General features: G+C 29.3%; 1 protein-coding gene across 2 annotated transcripts in view; it reads right to left on the bottom strand.

The window, feature by feature from the left end:
* Positions 1–24,167, bottom strand: part of LOC122526122 (amphiphysin) — a 30,885-nt gene extending 6,718 nt beyond the window's left edge. Inside the window, exons 1-2 of one of the 2 annotated variants that reach the window (XM_043649305.1) lie at positions 23,153–24,167; positions 1,052–1,187 (exon numbers count right to left, since the gene is read on the bottom strand). In XM_043649305.1, the coding sequence (XP_043505240.1) occupies positions 1,052–1,187; positions 23,153–23,221 (205 nt within the window). In that variant the 5' untranslated portion in view covers positions 23,222–24,167. The remainder of the gene's footprint in view (positions 1–1,051; positions 1,188–23,152) is intronic. The other variant, XM_043649306.1, reaches the window with a different exon arrangement.
* Between the last annotated feature and the right edge of the window lie 3,801 nt (positions 24,168–27,968).

Raw genomic sequence — 27,968 nt, 5'->3', positions numbered from 1 at the left:
TCTATGCTTGGTTAAATATACTTAACACACGTTTAATGTAACAAAAAAAAGGCGTGTAACTCATTAATATTGTTCATTGAACTGTTGGAAGATTACAGGTTACGTAAGAAGAAGCACGATCATCTCTAGGCGTTGATAAAACACTCGTTAAAATTGGCGACGTTTAAAAGGAAAAACATTTTGTAGGCTTTTTTGTCTTGTTCTTTTTTCGTTTAATTTTCACAAGAACAAACGATGGGGGGGGGGACTTTTGAAGGAGTTGATCATGTGATAATGTACTTATAACTTAAGTACTTATGTACGTCTACACTCTTAAGTAACCTTGAATTCACGGTCAAGTTCTTACGATCTTCCGGTTCACGTGGTTGCTTTTTAACACGTTGCACCATGTGCTGTTAAGCTGTACTGCACTTTATCGTGTAGTGTGGTGTGCTGCGTTGTGTTGGGCAAACGATCAAACGAGGATAAGAGTTGAGATGTGCGTTTTAATTCGTAGGTAGCTTCCAGTATAAATTGTTAATACGGATCATAGAAGCAGAGTTCCGGTGTGCCATCATCATATAGGGGAGTAAGAAAATTTACTTTTCTCTGGACTAACTTAAGACCAAAAAACAAAGTAAAAAAGATAATTATATATATATATATATTAAGGATTAAATTGCTTTAATCATAGAGAAAATAATTGTTCTAAACATTTCCTTGTAATTTTTATTAACGACAATTTCTTCAAACTTGTCATCTTGGTAATCTTTATTATTTTCAATATGGCGGACATCAACTCTGTATTACGAATAAGATAAGTGAATAAAATAAAACAAGTACATAAATTAACTAAAATTAATATCTTGTGGTAGCAAATCCCAATTTAAATATGGCGGAGTTTGATTCGTACAAGTTTTTAAACAGAATCCGAAGTAACGAGGCGTTCGAGAAAAGAAGAATCGAGTTTTCTGCCTTTCCTCTCCTCATCCTCCTCACCATTCTCTCTCTCTCTCTCTCTCTCTTTTCTATATCTATCTCTGTCTCATTTTTTACGGCACGACCGACTTACCTCGAACACACCTGATGTAATTGTTGAACTCCTTTTGCAGCCTGTTGGCAGAGTATTGCTGCCTCGTAAAGTTTTGTAGGTGCTCGTCAAATATGTCGTCCGCTGTTCTGTCGACCTTCCCGAGATTCTGAAGAAACTGAAAAATAAAATAGAAACAAAATTAGAAACATTTTTTTAGTTATCAGTACCAACTAAATGAAACATATTCCGTCCCCCCTCCATGGCCCTTCAAACATGATCATAGTTTTATAATAAATAATAAACAAACCAATGTGAAAGTAGACCGTTTGTCTTTAAGCAAAAATTCAGCCTGTTTTTTGTATGATAAATTTTTAAATTAAACAGCGAACGAACGATTGAGAGAAAAATAAAAGTTAGGAAGAATCAAACAACTTTTGCGTGGGATTTGAGCAAACGTGGGCGAAGGAAGGGATCGTACGTACACGTTTCCATATACGAACAGCGTATAAGAAAACGAACGGATCTTTTGAAAAGATACGTATACACAGAAATACAAGAAAGAGATTTTGCGATTGTTTCGTATTTAATAAAATTAGACTGATTTTAAATCCGTTAACAAAATTATATGATAGAAAAATTTAAATAAATTTCGGATTCACCTAGAAACTTGTGTAACCATCCTACATAAATATTTAATATGAGAGAAAGTATACAAAATATGGTTGGAGGTCTGTGAACTCATTTGATTCGTCATTGGTTGATAAGTACACGAATGATAATTCCATGAGAAAATACCATCTATAAATAAAGCATCAACCCACTAATGATTAGTCATATGGTCACGAGTTGTTTTATCGGTGACAATGTTTCTGATAAACGATATAATCATAACTCCATGCAATAATATAAATCTAATTATTTAATAAATAATAACAAATATTCGCGTCTATCTGTTTTTTGTGTCTAATAATTCCAAGTGAATGCAGTTTCGTTAGGTTCATTGTTGTCTCTTAATTCATTTTTTTTTTTTAAGTATTATCATTATCTTTCCAAGCAATAAGGCATGACGTTGCGAAAGGGTACAGTGTTATGTAACGATAGAGACATCTCAACCGAAAAGAAATTTCACACTTCTGATTCATTCTTCAGTAAGAATTAATAAGATTAAATTTATTAACATTGCAATGTACTTAAAGAGGACATGAACCTAATTTTAAAATTTTTAACGGACCTCGTATAATTTATCCCATAATTAACATTCCTAAAAAGTAAATAATTATTATGATTTTTACAAGTAATAATTCCAATTTATGATTATTTTTAATGAGTCATTGATTTGCTTTACGTGAAAGAAAATTTGAGTATATTTTTTTTATCGACTGATATGAATGACAAATATACCGAACGATGAGTCACTTAACGAGATATGCCTTAACTCTTAGCATTAATTAATATTATTTTTCTTTTTCTTTCTTTCAAGAATATTAAATATCGGATGTAACAGTTGAAAATATTCTAAACAAAATCAACAAATTATATTACCTCTTCTTATCTCTTGAATCAAGTTAAACAAACAAATATATTCTTCTTTTGATTCTCTTCTTTCCCCCTAACGACGCCATCTTTCTTTTACAAACTGGACACTAGCCAACATTCCTTCTAAGTCCGTCCATAACCTAAGTGCGAGTATCGCGATTCTCTTCAAACTATTTGCACCTTTTTTCGGTCCTGTTTCTATTTTTCCTGCCAAACAAGAGTATACGTTGTACGAATGCTATTAGAGCACTTGTGCAATAGTACAAAGAGGGTCAAAAGTTCCTAAGTCTTTTTAAAAATCAATTACTCTTGTCCGTGACCTTTAAGGCTAGCAGTTTTATGAGCTTAAAAAAAATAGCCTAAAAAGTTCCTAAAAAGAGAAATAAGTTTTTAAATCATTTAAAAACTTTTAGTTAATCCTCTATAATATAAAATAATATACAAATTGGAAAGTTAAAGGAGTTAATATAAATAAAATTTGGACAAAAATAATTCGATAAAATACTTAAACAAAATTGATAACAATCTAGTTATCAAAAATTCAACGACCGATCTAACGAACGCCATATTTCTTTCCCTATAGCAATTACGCAATAATCTACTTTTGCAGACTCTATTTGCGGAATGATCAGTTGTTCGTTCGAAGGTAAAAGATACGAGAGATCTTTTTCGATGAATAAAACGCGTCTGGCATCCAGCTTCTTTCGGATTATCATAATAATTTTGTTGTGAAAGGTTATGTCGACTTATTGTGGAGAATTCTGATCACGTGACACTGATTGATACTTCCTATTGTGTATAACAGACGTATAACAGGCGTGTTCAATGATATAAATTTTTAATTGTATGTATAGGGTATCTCATGTAAAACTAACAATTTCAAGCTAGAAATAAATTCTATAAAATACTAGATAATTCCTGGTAACGAAGTTAGAAATGTTTTCTTTCATAGATTTAAATATTCTTATCACGTTAGTAAGATGTCGTTCGTGTTATAGCTCTTGAATATAAGAACGGTTTGCTGTCAACGTTCATGAAACGAGATCACAGTCATTTTATATTAAACGTTCAATTGATTCTTTCAACTATTTCTATAAAGCTATCAAGAGTTTAAATAAGACTTTTCCGTTTAGAGAGAGGAATAACAGCCATTTTGTAATATGACTACCGTTACATAATTACAATTGTGCGAATCTTTCTTTTTCTTCTTTTAAAATTATATTAACGATATTATCATTAATTTAATAAATAAATATCACACAGAAAATTATTTTGTTCGTTAATTAACGTAAGACTTTACATTTATAAATGGTAGCCATTTTGTATATCTTACAATTTTGTCTTCCTACAAATAAATTTGATAAATAAATTGAATTGTTAAAAAATGTTACAGAGAATGCTTTGGCGCATTTAAAAATTTTCCTTGACGACAATAGTCTTATCATCGAATGAGTCACAAGACAATAAACAGGTTATCCTGTGTAGCTTCAACGTATGTATTGATTAGGTTATGTTTTATGTCGTTTTTCGGATTACCTGCGTGTTTCTAAAAAAAGAGAAAAATAGAGAATGATTATAATTCAAAATGGAATCGTCCGTGTTTTTTTTAAATCGTATATACATCTTCGAACATATGTTTACTAATTAGAATTGTTTGAAATCTTTTAGACTATCAATTAGCCTTATAATTTTTTAATCTAGAAGAAAAAATTATTTTTTAGTCAGCTAAAAATTAATGGATATTCCTGTACAACACACGTACCTATATATAAATTTTTATATTTATTTCAGATTGTAAAATTACAAGCAAGGCTTGCAGTTTATTAATTATAAATAAATGTTTAGCCAAAAAAAAGTCTTGAGAAACAAAATTAATTAATTTAATTTTAACCACTTAGTAATGTTTGTCTACCCTGTATAACGAATACAAGATTATTGATAAATCCTCGATCAATTAGGATACCGGTGCACCGAATAACGTTATTTCACCTATTCGAGAAGAGATACAATTTTTGTCACGGTATCCAGTTCAAGTTATACCGTTAGACGATTAGCATAAGTTACACCTGATACGACAACAGTATTCTGTAACGAAGAGCGAACTCGTTCCACGACTCGAGCTTGACCTCTATACACGTAATCGATGTTCTCTTTTCACTGTCAAAGATACACGACCTAAATTAAAAAAAAAAAGAAAAAAAACGATTAACCAAACAAATTTTTCAAAAATCAATACTATTTTTTTGTTTTAAATTGCCATACTTTCCTCGCGTACGCATGTGTGCACGTGTTAAACCTAAATAAGATTTTGCACAAAAACATGCAAATATGAAAAAAATTGTAATCTCACGAGAAAAAGTTGTCGAGCATCGATTTATTTTAAATGTAAAAAAGAAAAAGAAAAATATTGCAGACGTCCTCATTGTTACTTAAAGAAAAATTCAACGTGAAGCAAAATAGCAAACCCTGCAACTATTAAGAAACAATGATAAAAATATTTATGAATTATCGTAAAAAGTTCGTTGGAAAGTAAAAATGTGTATCTCTAATACGTACAAAAATACACGCATACACAGACGCGAGCGTGCACTCACGTACGTACCAAGCTTTCTTTATTTTATGAAATATCGTGTTACATAAATGCGGTTAAAAATCGCGCGTAATATTTTACGTCGAAAAATTCGTATAGAAACTTTAACATCCTAGACAAGGTAGAAAGATATAGCCAATAATAGGAACAATAAGAAACTAGAAAGAGAGAGAGAGAGAGAGAAAGAGGAAGAACAAGGAAAATATGTTAGAAAGTTATGACATGATGGTTGACGATCGAATCAGCAACGTTCCATCAATTTTATTTACCGTAATACCGATTTCCGCCAATAAGAAATGAAAATAAATTCAATACGAATGTTTCAAATTATTATCCTATTTTCTACGATAACTATTTCTCTATGAATAAGCATGTATTTAAAGTATGCATTAGTAAAGAAAGTTTCGGTTGAACGCGTAAGAAATAAACTAGTAAAAGTGTACAATATACAGTGGTGTGTTACGGTGTGTTACGATGGTTTTACGGTTAAGAAATTCACTTTCCGAGGGAAACAATTGGATCTCGATTTTATTAATAGCCAACGGAATGGACGATGATGCTGCATACGTGCAGTTGCATTGGCTATTATTATGCCATACCTCTTCTTCTATAACCTAGTTTTCAATCTTCTAAAACACACGCTGGATGTTGAAGCATTCTATCTAATTACTTTAGAGATGATATACTAAAAGAGAGAGAGAGAAAATGTTCTAAGTGAACAAAAAGTTCCTCGGTTATTTTTCAATTCATTTCAAATGATTTAAAACATTTTTTTAGAACTTTTTTTTGGGGATTTTAATATATTAAACGACACCCTGGTTCTTAATCCGTAATGGCCGCTTCAGTCAACAATGGCCGACATTTTAATATTTTTCTACACTTGACAATTGTCGTAATTTTAAACATAAGCTTCAACAAAAAAGATTTGGCGCTTTAATTAGACTTGTAATTTTACTATTAAACATAAAAATTAATTAAAAAGCACGTAAATAACTGAAATAGAAAATGATCTAAAAATTGTTGATGCAAGATTCTATGGATCGTTTGATATCATTTTGAAATATTGTTTATACTAATGATCGAAGTAAACAAAGATGAAATTACTATTGCATTTCCTCCTGCAATCTATCATTTGCTTATCTCATTTTATCTGTGCTAACGTCTTTCATCTCATATAACTTGAGTATCGTATTGTATCTATTGAACAAAAATTATTAACCGATTAAAAATGAGTCAGAGTTATTTTAATACGATATAATTTTTATTTCTTCTTTTATACGTTTCAAAACAGATAAATCGATATCTCGAGAGAATGCAAAATGACTTTTTCGTAGAAATTATAAGGATATTTTTTCATTTCCAAGCCAATTGCAAGTCATTAATTACCAGTGATCAAGTGACTGTTAGAATTTAAACGAGTACTATTATTATTATTTTATCAATTTTGCTGGTTATTATTTGGTGACTTTGCTATTTATTACTAATGTCATACAAAAATGAATAATATAAATTTGGCGACATTAACAAATTACAAATTCGAACAATTTTCTTTTTGACACGTACAAATCTAACAACAAACACAACAATCATCCCTTAATTTCTAATAAGAAAAAGTAGCAAATAGATATATAACAATTGTTCTCAAAGTTTAACAGACGATATTTCGAAGCTCGGATCGTCCTGTTAAGAAAAGTGTGACGAAATTTTTTTTACGAGACCACTGGGATCTCGTACGTACGGTAGTAAGATTCTAAAGGCAGAAAATGGCATCGAAAGAGACCACCAGGAAGAAAGTAAGGAATCGGAATGTGTTGGCGCGAGGTTCGGACATCAACCTCGGGCACTCGGCCCGTTCACGGCATGTACCACCACGCACATCGGCCACTATTGCTGATCCAGCATCCATCCTTGGATCGTAATTCATCTTCTTATATCGCTTACCTATATACGTTTACGTTTATAAACGTTTGAATTTGTACGATAGTTCCTATTCATTCATTTCTCTTAAAATATATGATTATAAATTCATATATACGAATATTTAAAAAAAGATTCCAAACCAGATTAACAATTTTAAAAAACACCCAAGGAATATTTGTTAAATTAAAAAAAGAAAAAAAAAAACAAGGTTACGTAAAGATTTATTTTAAATAATACATATCTTTGAATAAAAAAAGAATTATATCAATCGTAAATAATAAAAGCATCGCAAAATACCACCTGGTTATCTTCCCGTTCGATTATCGATTCGGTATTAATTACTGTCAATATAAACCGATGACGCTTCGTATTTCTTAGTAATAGTATCCTACAAAAACAGCGACAAATAACTTTGCGATGAATAAATATCGTAACATTTACTTCCAAGAAAATATATAACTCGTTAGAAAATTCTGTTTTAAAAACTCGTCAGAATACTGTCTGATAACTTACGTAATATGTTTTAAATATAATGTTGCAAATATTATAATACAGTAAAATATAATCGAGAAAAGATTGACAAGAAAAATCCTTCGTTTGTTATTTATTTGATTATTATAGATCTTGGCATAATTTTGCAGTTTAATGCAAAAAAATAAAAAAGAAAAAAAAAGAAAAAAGAAGAAAATGCATAATCCGAAGGATGATAATCAACTCATTTGTGTGACTTTAATAGCATCGAATAAGTTTTTGCCTCTATTCAATTACGAGGATGCAATGCTCCTACCCTACCCCCTTTTTCCTCCTCCCCTTCCTTCTTTCGTTCGTTAGATCTTGTTAACTCTGCCCTCCAGGCCGTACGACCATAACTGACGTCTTCGTTGCGTCAACGATCGATTTTTAATTTGACCTCGACGAACAAGTTTGTATATTTTTTCATTCTATCTTTCTTTATCTTATCTTAAATGGTAGGATTTGTTCAAGAAAAGCGTGATTCGTAATATACAGTAGGGGGTAGGAGGGGATGGGCGAATAGAAAGCCATGGAACGCGTTGCAAGGTGAATGGACTATAAGTGTGGAATCTCGGAATATAATTTTCAAACGGTATTCTTATGGATACCTTTTCAACTTGATCAACGTGGAATTTTTCGTTTTACGTTAATTATTATATATATAGATATATATAGATATATTTTGTTTTAATAATCTCAAAACAAAAATGTAATATAAGAAGAAAAGCAATAGAATGTCTAAATATTCTATTATATAAAAAAATAATATAGATTATTTAAATAAAATAATTAAAGATTTTCATTATTAGTAAGTACTCGTGATTCAGGAGTGGTAGGCAATTGTTTATAAATTCAGAAGTATCGTAAATTTTACAGGATCGAGCCTCACTGGTTGCAGGAAATATAAAATTTCATATGTTGCGTAAAAATATTCAAAATTAAATATTACTTTGATAAATATATAAATCTAACATAAGCTCTGTAAAGACAAAATTATTTATTTCTAAAATTTAGAACACCGATGAAAGCTTTGCGAAATTTGCTGATTCTCAGTAAAATAAAAAAGAAAATATAAATATAGATTATAATAAATACGGAAATGTGTGTAACAGCAGAAAATAATGTAGTATGCATAGTATAAAGTAACCAACCGCCTATTAAAACCCAATAGTATTACTGAAGTTACCAAGATCAGATCCCGCTAGTTCTCCCACGAAATATAAAAATAATATAAAATTTAATATGTGCACATCTCTCTTACACATATGGTAAATAAATGAACACCATCACATACAGCATTCCACGATGCTGATAAATATATACTACAACTGACTTATATGGGAATATATAATTGCCTATAAAAACTAATATACATTCGAGGCCTTAAATAGAAAAGTAAATTGTCCAGTATGATTTCTTGAATATAAAAACTACTGGATAAATAATGGTATATCGTTCAAAAATAATGTAATACGACTATTTAAGAAAATATGATTAATGAGTTTGACTCGTGTTAAAATCAAATTACATACGCAAATCATTTTTCATAAACTAATGAAATTCTAAAATTCAGATCTATCGACAATAAATAAGAGAAGCAACAACCACCATAAAATGCCATAAAAATTAATAATTAAATCGAATAATAATTTGACGTTATCTCGAAATAAAGAGTACGAATGTTTATTACAAAAATTAAAAGTATAATATATAAATATAGATGAAAAATATATTCCCCTTATTTATAAATACAATATAACAAATATGTAATAAATTTTTCTTACAAATTTGAAAAACAAGTACGTGTCAAAGACACAAGAAAATCTTTTTACATCGGTAATAAGAAATACGAAAAAGGAATGAACAATTAGCAACACGTTGTTTCTCATTGAAAAGCACGTGGTCATCGTAAAGAGAACACAGATGATGATAATGATGTAGGTGTTTCGAAGTAAGACGAGAGGTGGAAGAAGAGGAGGGGTAGTAGAAGAAGTAGAAAACGAAGAAAAGAAAAGTTTTCTCTGTCTTTCGTCCTTGCGTGGTCGCTCCTACGAACTCTCTCTCTTTCTTTCCCTCTACAGTTGTGTTGCAGTTCTTGCAGCTTCTTCCTCTCTCTTTCTATCTCATGCATACACAGAGAAAGAGAGAGAGAGAAAGAAAGAGAGGAAGAAAAAGAGAGAAATTGAACTGAACACGCGTGTCTTTCTCGAGTTCTCCTCGCTTCGAAATAACGGAACCGGTCAAAGTCTTGAGGCCGCAACGTTTTGTCAGTACTTACATACAAACATATCCTCAAATTGGGCAGTGGTAACGTACTGTGTACAGTTCAGGAATTTAAAAAAAAAAAGAAAAAGAAAAAGAAACATTTAGTTATAAAACTTTCCAATATTCCACCAGTAACCAGATTACTAATCCAAGAGATGAAATCTCATAAAAATATTATCAACTCAATGACGATACCTGTATTAACAGGTAATAAAACAAATTCAACAAGAAAGGGGGGAAAGAAAAAGAAGAAAAAGGATCCCTAAAATGATCCTCCTGAATCTATAATCTTGACAAACTGTAGATACATGAACACAGATTTACGTATAATCTCATGTTAAATGTAGATTGAGAAACAACTTATACGCGTGCGGCATACATACCGACGATTAATAGTCTATCGAAGAATGAAATAAAGATAGATAGGTAGGTAGCTAGCTAACTAGTTAGAGAAACAGAGACAGGGAGATAAAATAAACAGTGAATAGAAAGGAAGGAGTGGCTGGTTGGTTGGCTGACTGGCTGGTTCTTTCGATACTTGCATTCGTTAACGTGTATCGACACCGTCCCCCTTTTTATATAAAAGCATATATACATTTCTACGCTTGTTTGACTTTGCGTCAGTGCAGTCACGGATGCATTAACTCCTCCTCCTTTTTTTCTTTTTCTTTCTCTCTCTCTCTCTCTCTCACACACACACACACACTTTTTCTCTCTTTTTTTTTTGTATTGGACAGGTTGATAAGTATCAATCTCGACGTATTCTTTCAAAGTAACATTTTACTTATATTTGTAATGCCTCGAGTGCTCTCCAAAAGTATATACTTACTTATTAATACTGTCATAAAGTAGAAAGATTAAAGTCCGATTGTTTGCATTGATAAAACAAGTATACAAGGTGTACCAATAATTATATACTTAAAATAAAAAGAACAAAATGATAATCGTAGAAAAAAACCGAGGACTAATAAATGAATGTATTATACGTATTGTAACCAAAAATAGAATTAAACAAGTCGATGGATTGCGAAGGTTAATTAAATTACAAGTTATATATATATACATATACATACACATGTAGACATGCACAGATATATTCTGACCCAGCAAAGTTAAGTTATAAAATATATAGATAAAAATAAATTAAGTGGCGTGGGTTTTAGTACTATCTAACAGAGATCAGGAGTAACATGTGATCTTAAATTCCATGTAATACAAAGTGCGTAAATGGAACGCGCAAGGTTGCGATTGTCATTCACACGAACACGACCTATTTTCTTTTTTTTTCTTTCTTTATATTTACAAGGTAGGTCAACACAGTTTCTGGGTAATTTTTGTAATATCAATTATTACTCTTTATTTTCTTTCTTTTTCTTAAAACTAATTTTTATTCTGTTCGAATAATATGATTACGAGTTCTTAGATCCTTCTGATCAACCTTGTACATTTCTATACGTGACTAATAATAAATTAGATATTTTTAAAGGAGGGGGCAAACACTTTCATTGATTCAACTACGGTTCCGGATTTGTAACGACGACCAATGATTATTATGATGATAGCGATGATGATAATAATGATAATGATGATGACGACTATACAATGATAAGAGCGCGTAATCGAGTGGCAACCGAGACCCAAGGTCAATCAAATTATCCCCTTAAATCGCAGGACGAATTATCCACACCTATCAACGACTCCAACTGTACACACACATGCACGCAGGCACGCTCACACTATGATCCTTACGAATAGTAATCGCGATAAAGCTCTGTGAGTTACAAGAATTCGAGCGGTAACGTGAACTCGTGTATTTTTTTTTTTTCAATGGAACCCGTGTTACGTCAGGTTTGGATTCGTGCATACACCTGGTGTCTTTGAAATATATAACCACGAGGATATCATTTAATTTTGATCTATATATAATATTTCAAAAAAAAAAAGAAAGAAATATTGTCTTTTGTTTAAATACGAGAACTAGTTGAAAAGTTTTGAGTTTCGACAGAAAAAAAAAAATAGTTTTTGTGTTAGGCTCGAAATTGTTCAACCCATCTACGTATTTGCTATTATTTATTATTATTATTTATTATTATTTATTTTATAGTATTTTTTCCTATTAGTCGCCGAATTTACTGAACGAGTGTTTTAACCTAAGTCGAATGAAATAAAATGATTGTCTCGTCTTGATGTACAAAAGGTGATATTCTCGAGTTTCACGAGGGCTTTAACTAAACTTGTCTCTTCCTTTACTGTCCGCCTCGAGTTACCTTATTGCTCAGCAATTTCTAGAGCGAGTCTCTCGCTTACGATACTCGTTGCAAAATCTCTACGTGCGTAAATTTTCGATTGTAAATAAATTTAAAAAAAAAAAATATATATATATATATATATATAAAACTAATTGCGCCTAACTTATCGAAAAATTATTTGAATATCAAATCATTTATTTCTATAATTAATCGATACGTTTGATTACTTTTCTTAAATTACCTACTATTACACGATTGGATTCGTAAAGTTTTGAGTTCACAACAAAAACAATTCTTTATCAATTTCTTTTTTATTTATGTATATATAAAAAAAAGAAGAAGAAACCATGACTCAAAACTTTTCAACCTACCCTGGTATATTAAAGAAACCACAATAATAATAAGAACAACAAATAGATTAAATATCTAAAAATAAATGGTCATCAATGAGTCGTTGATTATGACCTAATCCAATGACCTAATAATTAGTAATATATCCTGGTTGGTCACAGAAAAAGAGAGAAGGAGCGAGAGAGAGATAGAGAGTGAGAGAGAAGGAGAGATCAGACGATATTATAATAGTACTGACCGGTGTTGGTGGCCAGGAAAACTTCATTTCTAAATCCGGCATCGAGCCATCGACCCTGTTACAAACACTCTCATAAAAGTTCTCTTTCTCTCTCCCAAGTGTTTCTGCGATTGTAGAATAAGATATCAGGTAACGTGCCGATACGAAATAAAATTAAAAAAAAAAAAGAATGAAATTCTAACAAGAGATTAAAAAGTATCTTAAGAATCGATCAAGTATTATTAACATCCTTTTCGAAATATTTTTAAGATCACCCTAAAAATGATTTCTTCAAACTTTACATCACAGATACGTTCATTACTTTATCAAATTATTGTAAATTTTAACATTGCAATTTAACAACGGAAAAGAAAGAAAATTTAGGAATTTTTTAATTACATTGACAATTTAACAACAACAACAACAAATGAAAAGAAATTTATTCGATCAATGTTATATCTACGTTGGTGGGTTGAAAAGTTTTGCGCCTAACATAGAAACAATTTCTTTTTTTTTGTTTTCTTCCTTACCCAGTCAAACTTATTTTTTCTTTTTCGACCATAGTCTCCAAAACTTTTCAATTTATTCACCTATAAGTGTGAATGCAATATATTTATTATACAAAAGGACTAAATATTTGTAAATTTACAGTTTAAGATATTTTACAAAAAGTTTAATTCAATAATTAGTCTTCGTATATAAAATAATTGACTTTTGAAAATTATTTGGCAACTTTTGTTCTACTTATTCTTTAATACTTGTATATTATAATATTACCGTGATTATACTATAATACTGACGATGATTTACAAGCTAATGATAATCGGTGCAAAATAGAAGGGAAAAAAAAAAAAAATTAATTCTTTTTGGCGAGTGCACTAGGTGTCTGGTGAGAACGAGTCGAGAATAGATAAAACTAGGCCACAACCTAGTTGGAGTAAGCATGATTGCTAGTGAGTACATATAAAATTTGTTCTAACGATATTCTCTAACTTAAGCTTCTATCTCTCATTTATTATTATCATTTTTGTTAGATCCTGACATTCTTATCATTAATTACAAGCCGAGAGTCATTCTTTTCAATTTATTTTTGAATAATTTAGATATATATATATATTCTATGTTTTATTTAATTAGATTTTCTTTCAAGGTTACACGTATATGCTATTTTTTCTTAAATGAATTCTTTTATTATAATTTATTATATCATTTTGTATATAACACATATAAAAATGTAAGATTTGATTTTCATAAACGTAAACTTCGTTGAGTAATCCTCGATCTTGAATTCATATGTCCATAAAACGTAATCACGATAAATGACTAATACCAAACTAAACGTCCGTCATCCTTCTGTTCAACTACGGTCACACCTAGGAAAAGTTCTATGTAACACGTTACATCATATCTACGATCATGTTTATGTTCGTTACCACCCACGGACACCTCTCTCGTTTCTATGCCATTCGATTTGCCATACGATTACGAGATTTTAACACAATTAATTTAACGGTTAACTTTTGTACTGTTTTATCATTAATCAATATTTCATATATGTTTGTATAAATATTATTACAATTTTTATTTAATTATACTTAACAGAGTATGCAATTCGATTAGGTTAAACAAATGTGGCACGGATGAGTAAGTAATTGGCTAATAAATAAGTAAGAATACTTGAAATACATAAAATCGAGTATCGTTAGTTTCTAAAATTAAATAATAACAAAAATACTCTACAAAAAATAAAGATTATTCAAATATACTAATTAAACATTGAATATTAATTATTAATAATTATAAATACAATTAGTATAATCACAGTAATATTATAATATACAAGTATTAAAGAAGAAGTAAATCAAAATTATTATTAATTTTAATTAATAATACGTAGTTCAAGCTGCTTATAAAAATTAGGGTAACAAATTGGTACCAAAAACGAGTCCTACTGGTCCAAAAAAACAAATATTAATTAAAATGATTACTACGCAAATAGCCTAATCAAATATTTAATAAGAGTAAGTATATCATTGTCTATACAAAATTATGGTACCCAAAATTAATCATGATCGAATCCTATTGTTCAAAAGACAAAAAATTCATACAAATATTGTAGCAGTATTATCCTATACTAAAAAAAATTAATTATACAAAAATTAAGTAGAGGAAAAAAGAATATAAGGTCTTAGAAAATGTTGAAAATAAAAATAATATGTACACCTTAGATTCATCAAAAAGCAAAATGATACAACAAAGTAATAAAAATATTGCTAGCATAATAATATATTCTATAAAACTACCAATAAACAGATAAAAAAAGATGATACACGATGAATAACTAATAATGACTCAAGCATTAAAGTATAAAACCACTGGTTCTTTCAATACCTGACACGCGGAAGATCAAAGATCAAAATAATCACTTGGAAATCAAAATAAAGACTATAATACATAAAGCTTGATAAGTAATGATAAATATACAGAAAAAAAAAAAATAATAAAACCCTGTATCAATGAAAATTAACAATGCATATCTAAAATACAAAACATTTGAATCATTAAAAATGTATAAATTATTATATAATACACAAATAAAATTATATTAAATATATAAAATCTAACGTAAATATATTCTAATAGAAACATACAAAACTCAAATGAATACTGATTAGAAAACATGAAAAGGAAACACGAGTTTTTCGATTAAACGGAAGAGAATGAGACGAAGAACCCTTTAAGAAGTAAAACAGGATCATCCTGTGACGGTACATACACCGTTCCCCTGATATCCTCGGAACGTGTACAGGTTATCCGGCCTAACGGGAGCTTTCCTGAGTCACGAAGAGAACTCTATATATCTCTTTCTCTCTCTCTCTCTTTCTCTTTTTCTCTTTTTCTCTCTCTTACATTTTCTGTGCCCGCTGTCGTTCGGTGCAACACCCGTTGCATACGGAATGCAGGCACGGCAGGAAGTGTTAAGAGACAGACAGACAGAAAGAGAGAGAGAGAGAGAGAGAAAGAGAAAAGGGTAAGAAGGGGAGAGACAAATAAAAAGAGAATAAGAGAGAGAGAGAAAGATAAAGACTACAACCCGTTTCGTTCGCAAGCTATCAAACGGAAATGGAACGAATCGTCGTCATTGGTGGTGTTCACTCTCTAAGCTCGTTTCATCCAATTGGGTTGTGAATACAGGTCGAGATCACCTGCAACTACATTTCTAAAGTTTAATCATAATATTTCTGGTATACACTGATATTGATTCTCATCGTTAATAAACAATATTTGTTTGATTTAAAACACGACAAAATTATTTCAATAATTAACTCGTCATTTTTATTATATTTCTAAATCGTTGTAATTTTCTTTTTTTTTTTTTTTTTCCTAATAATTTTAAATCGAATCACACAGGGTGTACAGTTTCAATATCGTATCTCTTTTTATTCTTTTTGATTTTTAAATCCGATATAGTTTTAAATTAGAAATCGGATAATATGTATTTCATTGTAATTTTGTCTTTAAACTCAATGTAGGTAATGGAAATAACTATTTATCTTGTTCTCCATCTTTCCTCGAAGATGACGACAAAGATATTACGAAATGTTGTCGATCGAAATGCTAAAGCAAACTAGCCAAATGTTCGTGGTGCCAACTTTAAAGAGAATACGTTTGAGTAGGGCGACACCATCAAACGCATTAATCGATCGAAGATTTTCCAAAAGTCTGCAAGTTAAAAGGAAGGAACAAATAAAAAGAAAAGAAAAGAGAAGAAAAGAGAGAGATGCTGAGAGAGCACCGTAACCGGTACCAAAGAATCCTGCTCTACAGGTAGTCAGTGTATTCTTTTCTGTTCGGGACAAAGTCCACCATTTTGTTTCGATGAAACATTGAGGAAAAAAAATATGTAAAAGAAAAAAGAAAAAATAAAAGAAGATATGAAGGATCTCGGAATTTATTTCGATCACGAAATATACAAAATAAAACAATAACTCTTCAAGATTACTTCTGCCATCTTGCTTATGCGAATACTTACGCGAAGGAACAAAATGAAAAAGGAAAAAAGGAATAAAAAAAAAAGGATTCCAAATATCCCAGGATTTTATTTCAATCGCGGAACTTAAGAGAACAAAATTAAAATAAAATAAAATAAAATAAAATAAAATGTGAATAATTACCTACGTGAATCGGTTGAAGTAATTTCTTATGGAAAAAGAAAAAATATATAAAGAAATCGTCTATTTTATGAAAAGAGGAGGAAGAAAAACATAGAAAAAGAAATAGAAAAAAAAAAAAGAGAGATGTACTTACATCTGACAAGGAGCCAGGAAAGCTAATGGTTATTAATAACCCCACCGTAGTTGAACGTGTATAATGTTCGCATAAGAGAAGCACATAGTATATATCTTTGGAACGATGATGTAAGAAGAAAATTGTAGCGTCTCTTTTCAAAGATTAAAAGAAAGAAGAGAGAGAAAAAAAAGAAAAGAAGAGGATGACCGACAGCAAAGGTGTGTAAGAGAAAAGAAAATATTAGAAACGACATATTACGAATAAATAAAAATAATAAAAAGAGACCCCCATCTCTCACGTCATTAGTATTATAATTACAAAATAAAATTAAGATTAGAATTAAAAAAAAGAAAAAAATTAAAATTATAAAATTAAACTTACAATATATTAAGGTAATTTTATTTCTTCAGAAGGATTATAAAATTTTGAATGAATTTTCCGGACTGGACGAAGATTAATCCTCTAATAATTTTGAAAGAAAAGTAATCGATTCTCTCTTTTTTTTTTTAAATTGTCTAGGAACCTTGGACCTACCCCATATTTTTTCTATTCCTACAAGAAAAGAAAAGAGAAGAAAAAATAAAATAAAATAAATAAATTCAATATGTTAGGCGCCGAATATATATACATTGGAATGAAGCCAGCGCCATATTGAATCCTCCTCCATCTTGCGACTCAACAGACAAAGTAAATCGCGTCAAAAATTATTACTCAATAACAAAAATAAAATAAAAAGAGAATCGTAAAAAGGAAAAGGGAACTAAAAAAAAAGAAAAAAGAAAAAATAATAATAATAATAATAATAATATGATTAAGTAACGTTGGGGAATTCGTAAGACGAGACAAACGAATAAAATGATTTTTTTTTTTATAAATAATTTAATAAGTAAATAAAAATATATATGTAATAGCGAGAGAAAAAGTATGGTCGTAAAGGATTGAATAGGGCTATAAAGAATGTTTGGAGAGCGACGTTCTTCAAGAGGCCGCGAGCATGATCAAGAAAGAAAGAAAAAAGAAAAGAAAAAGGGAGAGAAAGAAAGAGAAAGAGAGAGAGAGAGGCCGCGTAAAAGCACGCGACGTCTAACTGGTAACACCTTTCTATTTGAGGAAGAAAGGTCATTCAAATACCCATCGATGCCGCAGACCGTTATCAAGACTTCTCCTGTTATCCTCGATACTTTTACGAGTTGTAAGAAATTTAGATAAATCCTATCTTTATCTTCTAACTATTGTTTTTTTATTTACTTTAAATATGATATATAACAGATAATTTACACACACATAATTTACTTCAACCAATTCCACAAGTCGGTAATAATTCATATTATTAATAATATTTTAATTTTTTTTATTTTTCTACTCTCTCAAGGAACGTGATTGAAATCAATTTTGAGATACCTAAGAATCCTTTTTACAATTTTAATTTTATTTTTCCTCTCCGTATATATTTGTACAACCAAGATGGCGGAATTATACCCGAAGAATTATTATTATATTTTTTTATATTTCGCCAGAGTATATTATGATAATTATAATATATCAAATTTGTATAGACTACCAAGGTAGTATTCATAGAAGTATGAATTATGCAGTGATACGTGGACCGGCAAAGTACAAAAAACTGAATGAAGAAAATTAATATAAATTTTAGTATCTATCAGGTGTACTACGAATATTATTAGAATAATAATAAAAATAATAATAATATGAAAATTAAATAATATTTTTATAATTTCAATATATATAAACATATTATAATTATTATATGTTAATATAGAATTAGAGTAAAACAGGGAAACATTTTAGAAAGAGAAACCGGAAGATGTAGAAGATAATTTTTCAACGACAATTTAGAGTCATTTCCCCCCTCCCTCTCTCTCTCTTTCTGTTGAACTCATGAAAGAAGATCATGACATATCTGAAGAAGCTCTCGTAAGACGAAGATAGTGTCACCGAAAGCTGCAAGCTCGTAGATATATTTGCGTACGGTCGTGAAGCAAATGCGTGTCCGGGACTCTCAACGACGAGAATAGTAACTCCTAGGCGAGTTGGACAGATTTTAGCGATCTTTCAGTGAAGCCTAGGAAAACTTATGAACAACTTCGACTTCCTGCTTTGTAGAAAACTTCAACACTGCGTTACTCTCTTCCCTCTCTCTTTCTCTCTTTAGAACCTCATCAAATATTGCAATATAAGATCTAAATATATAATACTTAAAATAATGAAATTATACATGTGTATAATTTATAAAGTTATTAAATTAACAATTTAAGATTATTTTTACGTATATATTTGATTTTACTTAAGTTGGTTGAAAAGTATTGAGCTTAACATAGAAATAATATCTTAAAAATGGTAAATAATTTACACATTATGATATTAAATATAAAAATAAATAAACGTATATATATATATATAAAAAACGAAAATGAACTCTCCGAAAAAAGTTAGAATTAATTTTTAACATTTAAAATTATTTAGGAAATTTATGTAACTAATTTTATTATTAATATTTAATTCCAAAGAATAATTGTGCATCTTGTACAATTAAATGTAATGTTAAAACATATTCATTCTTTTCTCTGTATTTATTCAGAATTTAATGGATCCCTTGGAGAAATTCAATGCCGTTAGATCAAAACCACCAAAAGACGATGATAAATCCTAATATAATGTACGAGATAACGGAGCCTGAAGTTTAAACTGTGTAACAGGTAAGGTATAAGGTAAAAGGTAAGCTCTTCTTGCGTTAGCATCAGGTTTATATACTGAAACTCGATACATAGATGAACTTTCTTCGCCTCGAGTCGATAGATACTCGATTAAAAACCGTTTATTCGTCACATTTCTTTTTCCTATATCCTATTCTACATTCCAACCCTTTTCTGTGATCGTAATTTTGATTATTAATATAATCATTTTATAAGATTTATTTTAGAAATTAATCTAAAAAGTGTCGAAAGTGGGTACTCGATTTTAAAAATTATTCGAGGACTTTTGATCCACCCTATACGACATTTGCATAAATTAGTAAACTTAAAAAAAACATAATAATTCTCATATCTGACACCGTGTATATAATTTGATAGACATTCTATAGGAGTTACGAATCGTTAAATCGTAACTTGCACACAGTTCGCTCCTAAACTATTTTCGAATTTGATGATCTCTAAGATAAACCAAAAGCTACGCACTAACATCAAATAAAATTTGAAATTTTTTGAGTAAAGCAATTTTTGTTCTCATTAATCATCAACTATGAAGTTTAATGATTATTTTTTTAAATATAAAAGTTATTTTTTTAGGATTGATTGAAATTATTTATATACCAATCAGAGAGCTGCAATTGTTGTTGGTCATCAGCTTTGAAATTTCACTCACATCAAATTGATTTTACTTTTAAATTGATTGAAATTATTCGGATCAATCAGAAGGTTGGAATGTTTTATTTATCGTTAAATATCAGCTATGAGGTTCAATAATTAATTTAGAAATATGAAAAATATTCTTTCTTGAAATTAAAGTTAATCTTTCGAACCTTTTGGAGTTCGACACCGTTCCTTAATTCCAATGGGAGAGAAGTAATCCCATCATGGCGATACTATAGACCGGTTCTACCAGATAACTTTGTATATTACCTTTGGCTTCAAGGCAGAACTGGACACCTACAAATTGTACGATCAAATATCTATCCATTTATCATTTAACTAATTTTTGTTAAATTCTATTTTATTATTGTATTTAACTTTCGTTTACAAATTTACAAAAATTTCGCATTCGTTTCGGTCGCATGCGCGTTAATGCGCATATGTAAATTAACTGATAGCAAAATTTACAATATAAAAATAAAATTACATTTTGATAACATTTAAAGTATACATGTAAAATGTTTTCATGTTTATTATTGCATTGCATGCATTTATTCATAAGTGCGTGCCTGTGTGTGTTTATATTATTATTATTATTATTATTATTATTATTATTATTATTATTATTATTATTATTATTATTATTATTATTTATTATGATAATTCGAATCCTAATTAACATTGAATGAAATTATATCTATGGCTTATATTCAAAAAGAACAAAAATTCGCACAAGTCTCTGATTGGTCGAAAAACAGTTAACCATAAAAATCTCAAATTTTATTGGACGTTAGTGTATGATGTTAATTTTAATTAAAATTAAATGAATACAAACAAATTTAGAATTTAATAGTAAATAAAAACCATTAATTAAACCTCGAAATAATATTTCATTAAAACCTGGCTCACATTTAGCTTAAGATTTTTAATTTTGTTCTGTTCCAGACTTCGTATAATTGGTACAAGGTCTCGGTACAAAATCGCACGTTTAAAATCGTTCCGATTGGTAGATAGAAAGTCTATGACGTTTTTTCATGGAAAATATTTGATCCTTGTAAGAACATTGGAATTATATGGAACGTTTAAAAAAAGTAATACTAAAAGATAAGATTCATAAAGATTAACTCACTTTCGTTCAGTCGCGCCGATTCAAATTACACGTTCGTTTTCGTTCGAATAAATCGATCGATATGATCTATATCTTACATTAGAATATCCGTTCAAAACCTACCACTTGTTACACGACAAAATTAACTCATAATAACGATAAAACTTTAAAGAAAAAAAGTGTGCTGGTTAATTCGAATAACAAAAAAAAAAACCGATTTAAATTTCCCGCTACAAATAGGATATGTATTTTTTTTACTAGCAAAATAATAAATTACAAATATTACCGATTAAAAAACATAATCCGCATATGAAATTACGAATAAATTGGATTTCAAATTCCTGCAAAATAATATCGAGGCTGTCTTTTTTATCTCTAAACTGAATAAGTCAGAATTACATCAATTAAATTTGCTGTACAAATAAAAAAACAAAAAGAAAAGATTGAATAAAGTTGCTAAAAAGTTGAGGCGCCATTTTTGTTTCTCTTATCACGTTTTTTATCTTAAAATTTATCTAAATGAAATCGTTGCTTAAAAATAATAGAAAGTATAAGTGTAAAAAGGTATTATTTCTTTTCATTTCTTTTTCTCGACTAATATAATATAACGAGCGTTTTATAGTCACATCATAAGATCATAAAGGGGTAACAGATAATCCTTGTCAGGTGACATGCGCAGAAGCAGAAGCAAAAGCTATCAATTAGCGTCTTGGTAATGCATTTGGCTTGCTAAGAAAAATAATAGAAGTCGTAGAGAGAAAAAAGAAAAAGAAAAAGAAAAAAGAGAGAAAGAGAGAGAGAAAATAAAATAGATAGACAAAAAGATACGTGCGTGTATCAAAGCAATAAAACGTGAAAGAAGATGGAAAGAGACGAACCAAGAGTTGCATAATTGTCATTTTAAACGAAACGCCGGTATACAAGTGTGCTGGTACATATTTACTGATTATATAAGACACCTTCGTGCCTTCCTACGACACGAAATTGCGACTCTCCAAGAGAGAAAGAGAAATAAAAGAACTTCTAAATCTAACTAAAAAATAATAATAATAATAATAATAATAATAATAATAATAATAATAATAATAATAATAATAATAATAAAAATCAAATCTCAACGTCAACAGAATAACGATCGTTCAGAGTCCAACTTCGTACTTTTTACTTCTTTATTCTCATACAAATAAACATGTACGTGTATACGAAGATGGATTGAAAAGTATCGAGCCTACTCTTTCCTAAAAAGTTTAAGGTTTAAAATCGAAAAATAAAAATAAGTTAGAGAGACATAATAAAAAAATAATTTCTATGTTAGGTTCAAAAGTTTTCACCACCATCTACGTATATATAAATCCTAAAAGATCTTGTCTCTCGGAAAAAGTGAGAGAGGTTATAAAGGTATGCAAGTCCTAACATACATACGATACGTAGAATGCATCGAGAAAGATCGTGTAAAATCGCGAGAGAGTTCAAGCGAGATGGAAAGAGAAAAACAAGGAGAGAGAGAGAGAGAAAGAGAAAGAGAGACAACGATATTAGTAATTCGTTACATACTGTTCGCAGTAATCGCATACACACGAGTTTTTATTAACTTATACAATATTTAAACGTATCTACGTATGCATGTGTGTCATATATATTAATTTACAAACATACATACATACATAAATATATTTATTACTGTTTGAAAATATAGGTTAAGTCTATATAGAAATGAAACGTAAATGTACCTTCTCTTTCGCTCTACCCGCGTGTTTTTGCACTGTCTTCGCAATCAGCGCTCCTTTACTCTCGGCCATCTTCGTCCTCGACACTCGCCTTCGTATATGATGTTTATATTAATGATGATGATGATGATAATGATTGAATAGTGATGGTGTCAACGACGAGGTTAATTCTATCTCGTTTACCGCTTTATATAACCTCCTTATTTAACGAATCACTAAACTCTAATCCGAATATGTCGAAGACGAAAAGAGCGGAAACGAATCAATTCCGCAATCTTACGAACGAACAAACACACGGACGGAGTCGCGAGGAGACACTGACGACCGTCAAGCACGAGAGTTCTCGCGCCGTGGCCATGTTGACTCTTAGAACTTCAATACTCGCCGCTTGGCGGCGTTCATGTTCTCTCAAATGTATCAATCAGTGACGTATCTAGTACCAAGCGTACCTCGTTCTTCTATACAACGATTCGGATTATTTATTTTTCTTCTTGTTTTTCATTTCTTTTACGGAAAAAGAATTTTATAAGTATTACAGTCAAACCTCGGATTGCGAGTAATTTGGTTTACGAGGATTCTCCAAGACTAGCAGAATATTTTGATTTGATATCTTACAATATGAACAGTACGAATACGCTTGGCAAACGGCAACTTTATTTACTACGTAAATAAAATGCGGATTAACTTGTTTAATTTTTACTTAGTATTTTATATCATTTTTATTGTGGATTATTATCTAATTTTCCATTACATGTTTCTCATGACGAAATTTGCTTTGATATGCAATAGTACTTTCAATTACACGCAAATTTCTGGAACTAATTATGCTTGCAAACCAAGGTTTCACTGAATTTTTTCTTATATATTATATAGCTGTATAATAATACATATCAAGTATTGGTTCAATTAACTCGAATGAACAAGTATATATACTAATGACATATTTGGTACAACACGTATCTCGTTTCTTTTCGTGACGAATCGAATCGTTTCTTCTTCTTTTTCCTGTTATTTTTCATTTCTTCTACGGAATAAGAAATTTATATACGAATTATTTCCTTCAATATAATAAAAAATATGTATTAATTTTATGTTAGATGCTTTCGAATGGACGAATTTATTTATCGATGATTGGTATGACCAACTTACGAAGCTACAGAATTTTCAATTCATCCAGCACTGTCCACCATATAGGAGAATCAAAACAATCTGCTTAACATTTAATAGATTTTTAAATACGATTGATTTATTTAAAAAAATAAAAACAAGTGTTAAGTTATTTTTTGGATCCCCACGAATACGCTCCTGAAGCATTGGTCGTGAATATAAAACAATAATTGAACAAACACGTTAATAAATGTACTAACAAAGTATTGCAAAGAACGAATAAGATAAAAACAATTATATATCAATTAATTGAACTAACAATAAACGAATTAAAAAAGAATAGAAGAAAAGAAAAGAAAAACAGAAAAGGGGGTTGTAACAATAAAGATAGATGACAGAAAAAGTACAGTAAGTATAGTAGAATAGTGTGGTGACGTCACACATCGGCACTCTCAATTAAATTGATTTGTAAAGGGTTTTATTAATAAATTATTTTTCTTGTTTTTTTTCTTTTCAATGATCTTCTGGAGGATATTACTCGAAATAAACAAACTTGTTATATATATATATATATATGATTAAAAATCCACTTCTCAACAACGAAACAGAGGACAGCAGACGATACACAGATTTTAATATATATATATATATATATATGTATATATATTTGATAATATATGTATAGAATAAGAGACGAGATAGACAAATTCCCCTTAAATTTTTAAATGGTCTATCCAAAATCGCAATTGACAAAAGTGTATATGTGTACGTACGTGTAAAGTATATGTGTGTATGCGTGTGATGTATGCTGAGAATGTGTGCGGCTGTACGTATATTTGTCGCGGATCGCGCGCGGAATGTTTTCTCTTCTTTTTCCTTTTCTTATTTCTTTTTTTAATTACATTTTTATTAATATTAATTAATTATAATTATATTATCATTATTATTATTACTATTATTATTATTATTATTATTATTATTATTATTTTGTTTTTTTAATATTATATTATTATATTATATTATTTATAATTTAATTTTTATCCTCTTTTTTCTTTTCTTCTTCTGCATCTTGTTGTTGTTTTTGTTATTATTATTTATAATTTAAATTGTGTGTCTGTGTGTATATTTTTAATATATATATATATATATATATGTATATATATATCATCCTCCACGCGAGCCGCAATTTATAAATTGCAGATCGGGAATATTTTATAATTTCTTATTTATTTTATCTTTCTTTCTTTCTTTTTAATATTTTCTTCTTCCTCATCATTATTTTCTTGTTTACTTGTTTATTTTTGTATTATTATTATAATATTTTTTTACTTTTGGACCTGTACACACGTCTCATATATACTCATTGTACCTAATATAAATTTGCTTTAGTCTTGGTAAAATTGGATAAGGCCATAACCAAACTGGCGACAAGGAGGCGCCAGATCCTCGACTCTCTATATTCATATTATAATTTTTAAATTTTTTTATTTGTTATTTATCTCTCTCTCATTCTTTCTTTCTTTCAATCTGTCACACTCTTTCTCTCTCTCTCTCTCTCTCTCTTTCTCTACTTGTGTTACACAGTCTCATTATTAACTACATATAATCTTTCTCATATCTGTGTGTTTGTTTTGCTTATTTTAATTTTTAACTCATTCGTAATTTAATTTTAATTTTAATTTTAATTTTCATTTCTATTTACCAAAATTAATTCCTTATATATTCATTGTTTCACTTGTAAAGGACAAAGATTTTCCCATTTTTCCTGCCTTTTTGTATTTTTTAAATATTATTATTATTACAATCGAGGAAGTGCGAAAGCACGAATGTAAATTTTTTCTTTCTTTCTTTCTTTGTTATTCTCCTTTTGTTTTTCCCAAAATCACACATATATATATATATGTATGTAGAGGCAATAATTGAATAATTAATATGATCTCATAAATATTCATTATCTTTCGCACTTATGGTAATAAAAAGAAGTCTCAGCACAGTGGTAACTTTAGAGACAGGAATTAAAGGCGAATCATCATCATCATTATCATCATGATCATTATCATTGATATTTATTATTATTATTATTTATTCGTACCACATATGTATTTATTACGACGCAGTTGATCTCTTGATAAAAATCGTCTGTTGTAGGATTTTTGCAGATCTCACGCGCGTTCGCATGAATAATTTTATTTATTTCTATATTTATGACAACTGGTAATTACGAAAGGTCTGGGGTCTATAAAATTTAATTTATTTTTTTTTCTTTTTTCTTCAATTAATTTATTGCGTTATTTATATGGCAAATGACTTAATTATACGAATTACGCAATAAACTAATTCTATTTTTAATTTGTAACATTTAGATCCCACATTTTCCTAATCACCGACTTGTATAGTAATAAATCTACAAAATAATATATATAAATATATTTATATATATATTAATTGATGTCATGTAAAAAGAAGAGAAAACAAATTCAAAGAAATGGATCGTTGAGTGCAAAAATGGGGCTGAGGGTTTATATTGGGTTGGGGAGTTGTTTAGTAAAAAACAAACACACTAGTAAAAATGGTAGTACGCAAAAATACACGTTTGTTGAAAAAAACTTGATCGACAAAAAACCACTTAATTCATATCGCTCTCAACCTTTATTATTATAACTATTATTATTAATATTTCACGTATTGAACGCGTTAACATATGGAAGAGTAAAAAGTAGGAGATGTTAAGAGGGTAAGAGGGTACACGTAAGAGGAGGGGCTAGAAAATACAAAAATTCATAAATAAAAAATAAAAAGGATAATAAATCTCATTAATTATTATACCGAATTATTATCGAAATATCGTCTTGAAGATTTGATTTATATTATTATATTGATGCAGGCCGTATGATGTGATTTGAATATATGTTTGTTTATTTGTGATGTGTATACGCTCGTGTGTGAGTGTGTGTACATGTGTGTTTACGCATAGTTATTCTGATTTATATATTTAAAATAAAATAATATCTTTTATTTTATTTTTTTCTTTGTTTTCTTTCTGTTAGTTATTGTTGATTTTTTTTCCTTTTTTTTCGTTTCATTCCTTTTGTTGCATTGCATTATTTGAATCGAATGATTATCGAAACGCACGTACACAAATGCATACATACATAAGTAATTAAATGTTCGTGAGAGAAAAAGACAACATGACCAATTCTTTTTTTCTTTTTCTTTCGTATTATAAATCGTTACGAAATCATTGCTTTATTATAAACATAGAGTAGTCTTGATTTTACTTTTTTTAAGTCAGATTAAATCGTCATCGAGAGAATTGTCGTCGTTAATAATTTTTTTTCTTTTGACAATGATTAATATTACGCTCGAAAGCTTTCATCATTATCCGAGTGATAAGAGAAAATATAAATATCTAATGTTCTTTTCTTTTATCATTATCATTATCATTAATAATATTATTTGTTTATTTTATCGTTATCATTAATTTATCATTAACATTATCATTATTATAATTATTTTCTTTCTTCGTAAAAGAATTTCACTTTCGTGAATTCGTATATATATGTATGTATATTATTTTCTCTCTCTCTCTCTATATATATATACATATATATATTTACGAATAATATTTGTATTGTGAAATGTGTTACGAAGCTCGATTAGAAATGAGCACATAATTTTATAATATATATATCATACCTTACAGTCCAAATTA

This window comes from Polistes fuscatus, unplaced genomic scaffold (assembly GCF_010416935.1).
Source record: "Polistes fuscatus isolate 324 unplaced genomic scaffold, CU_Pfus_HIC Scaffold10, whole genome shotgun sequence".
NCBI lineage: Eukaryota > Metazoa > Arthropoda > Insecta > Hymenoptera > Vespidae > Polistes > Polistes fuscatus.
Note: the sequence above shows the minus strand (reverse complement) of the source record. Positions and strands in the feature narration are given on the sequence as shown.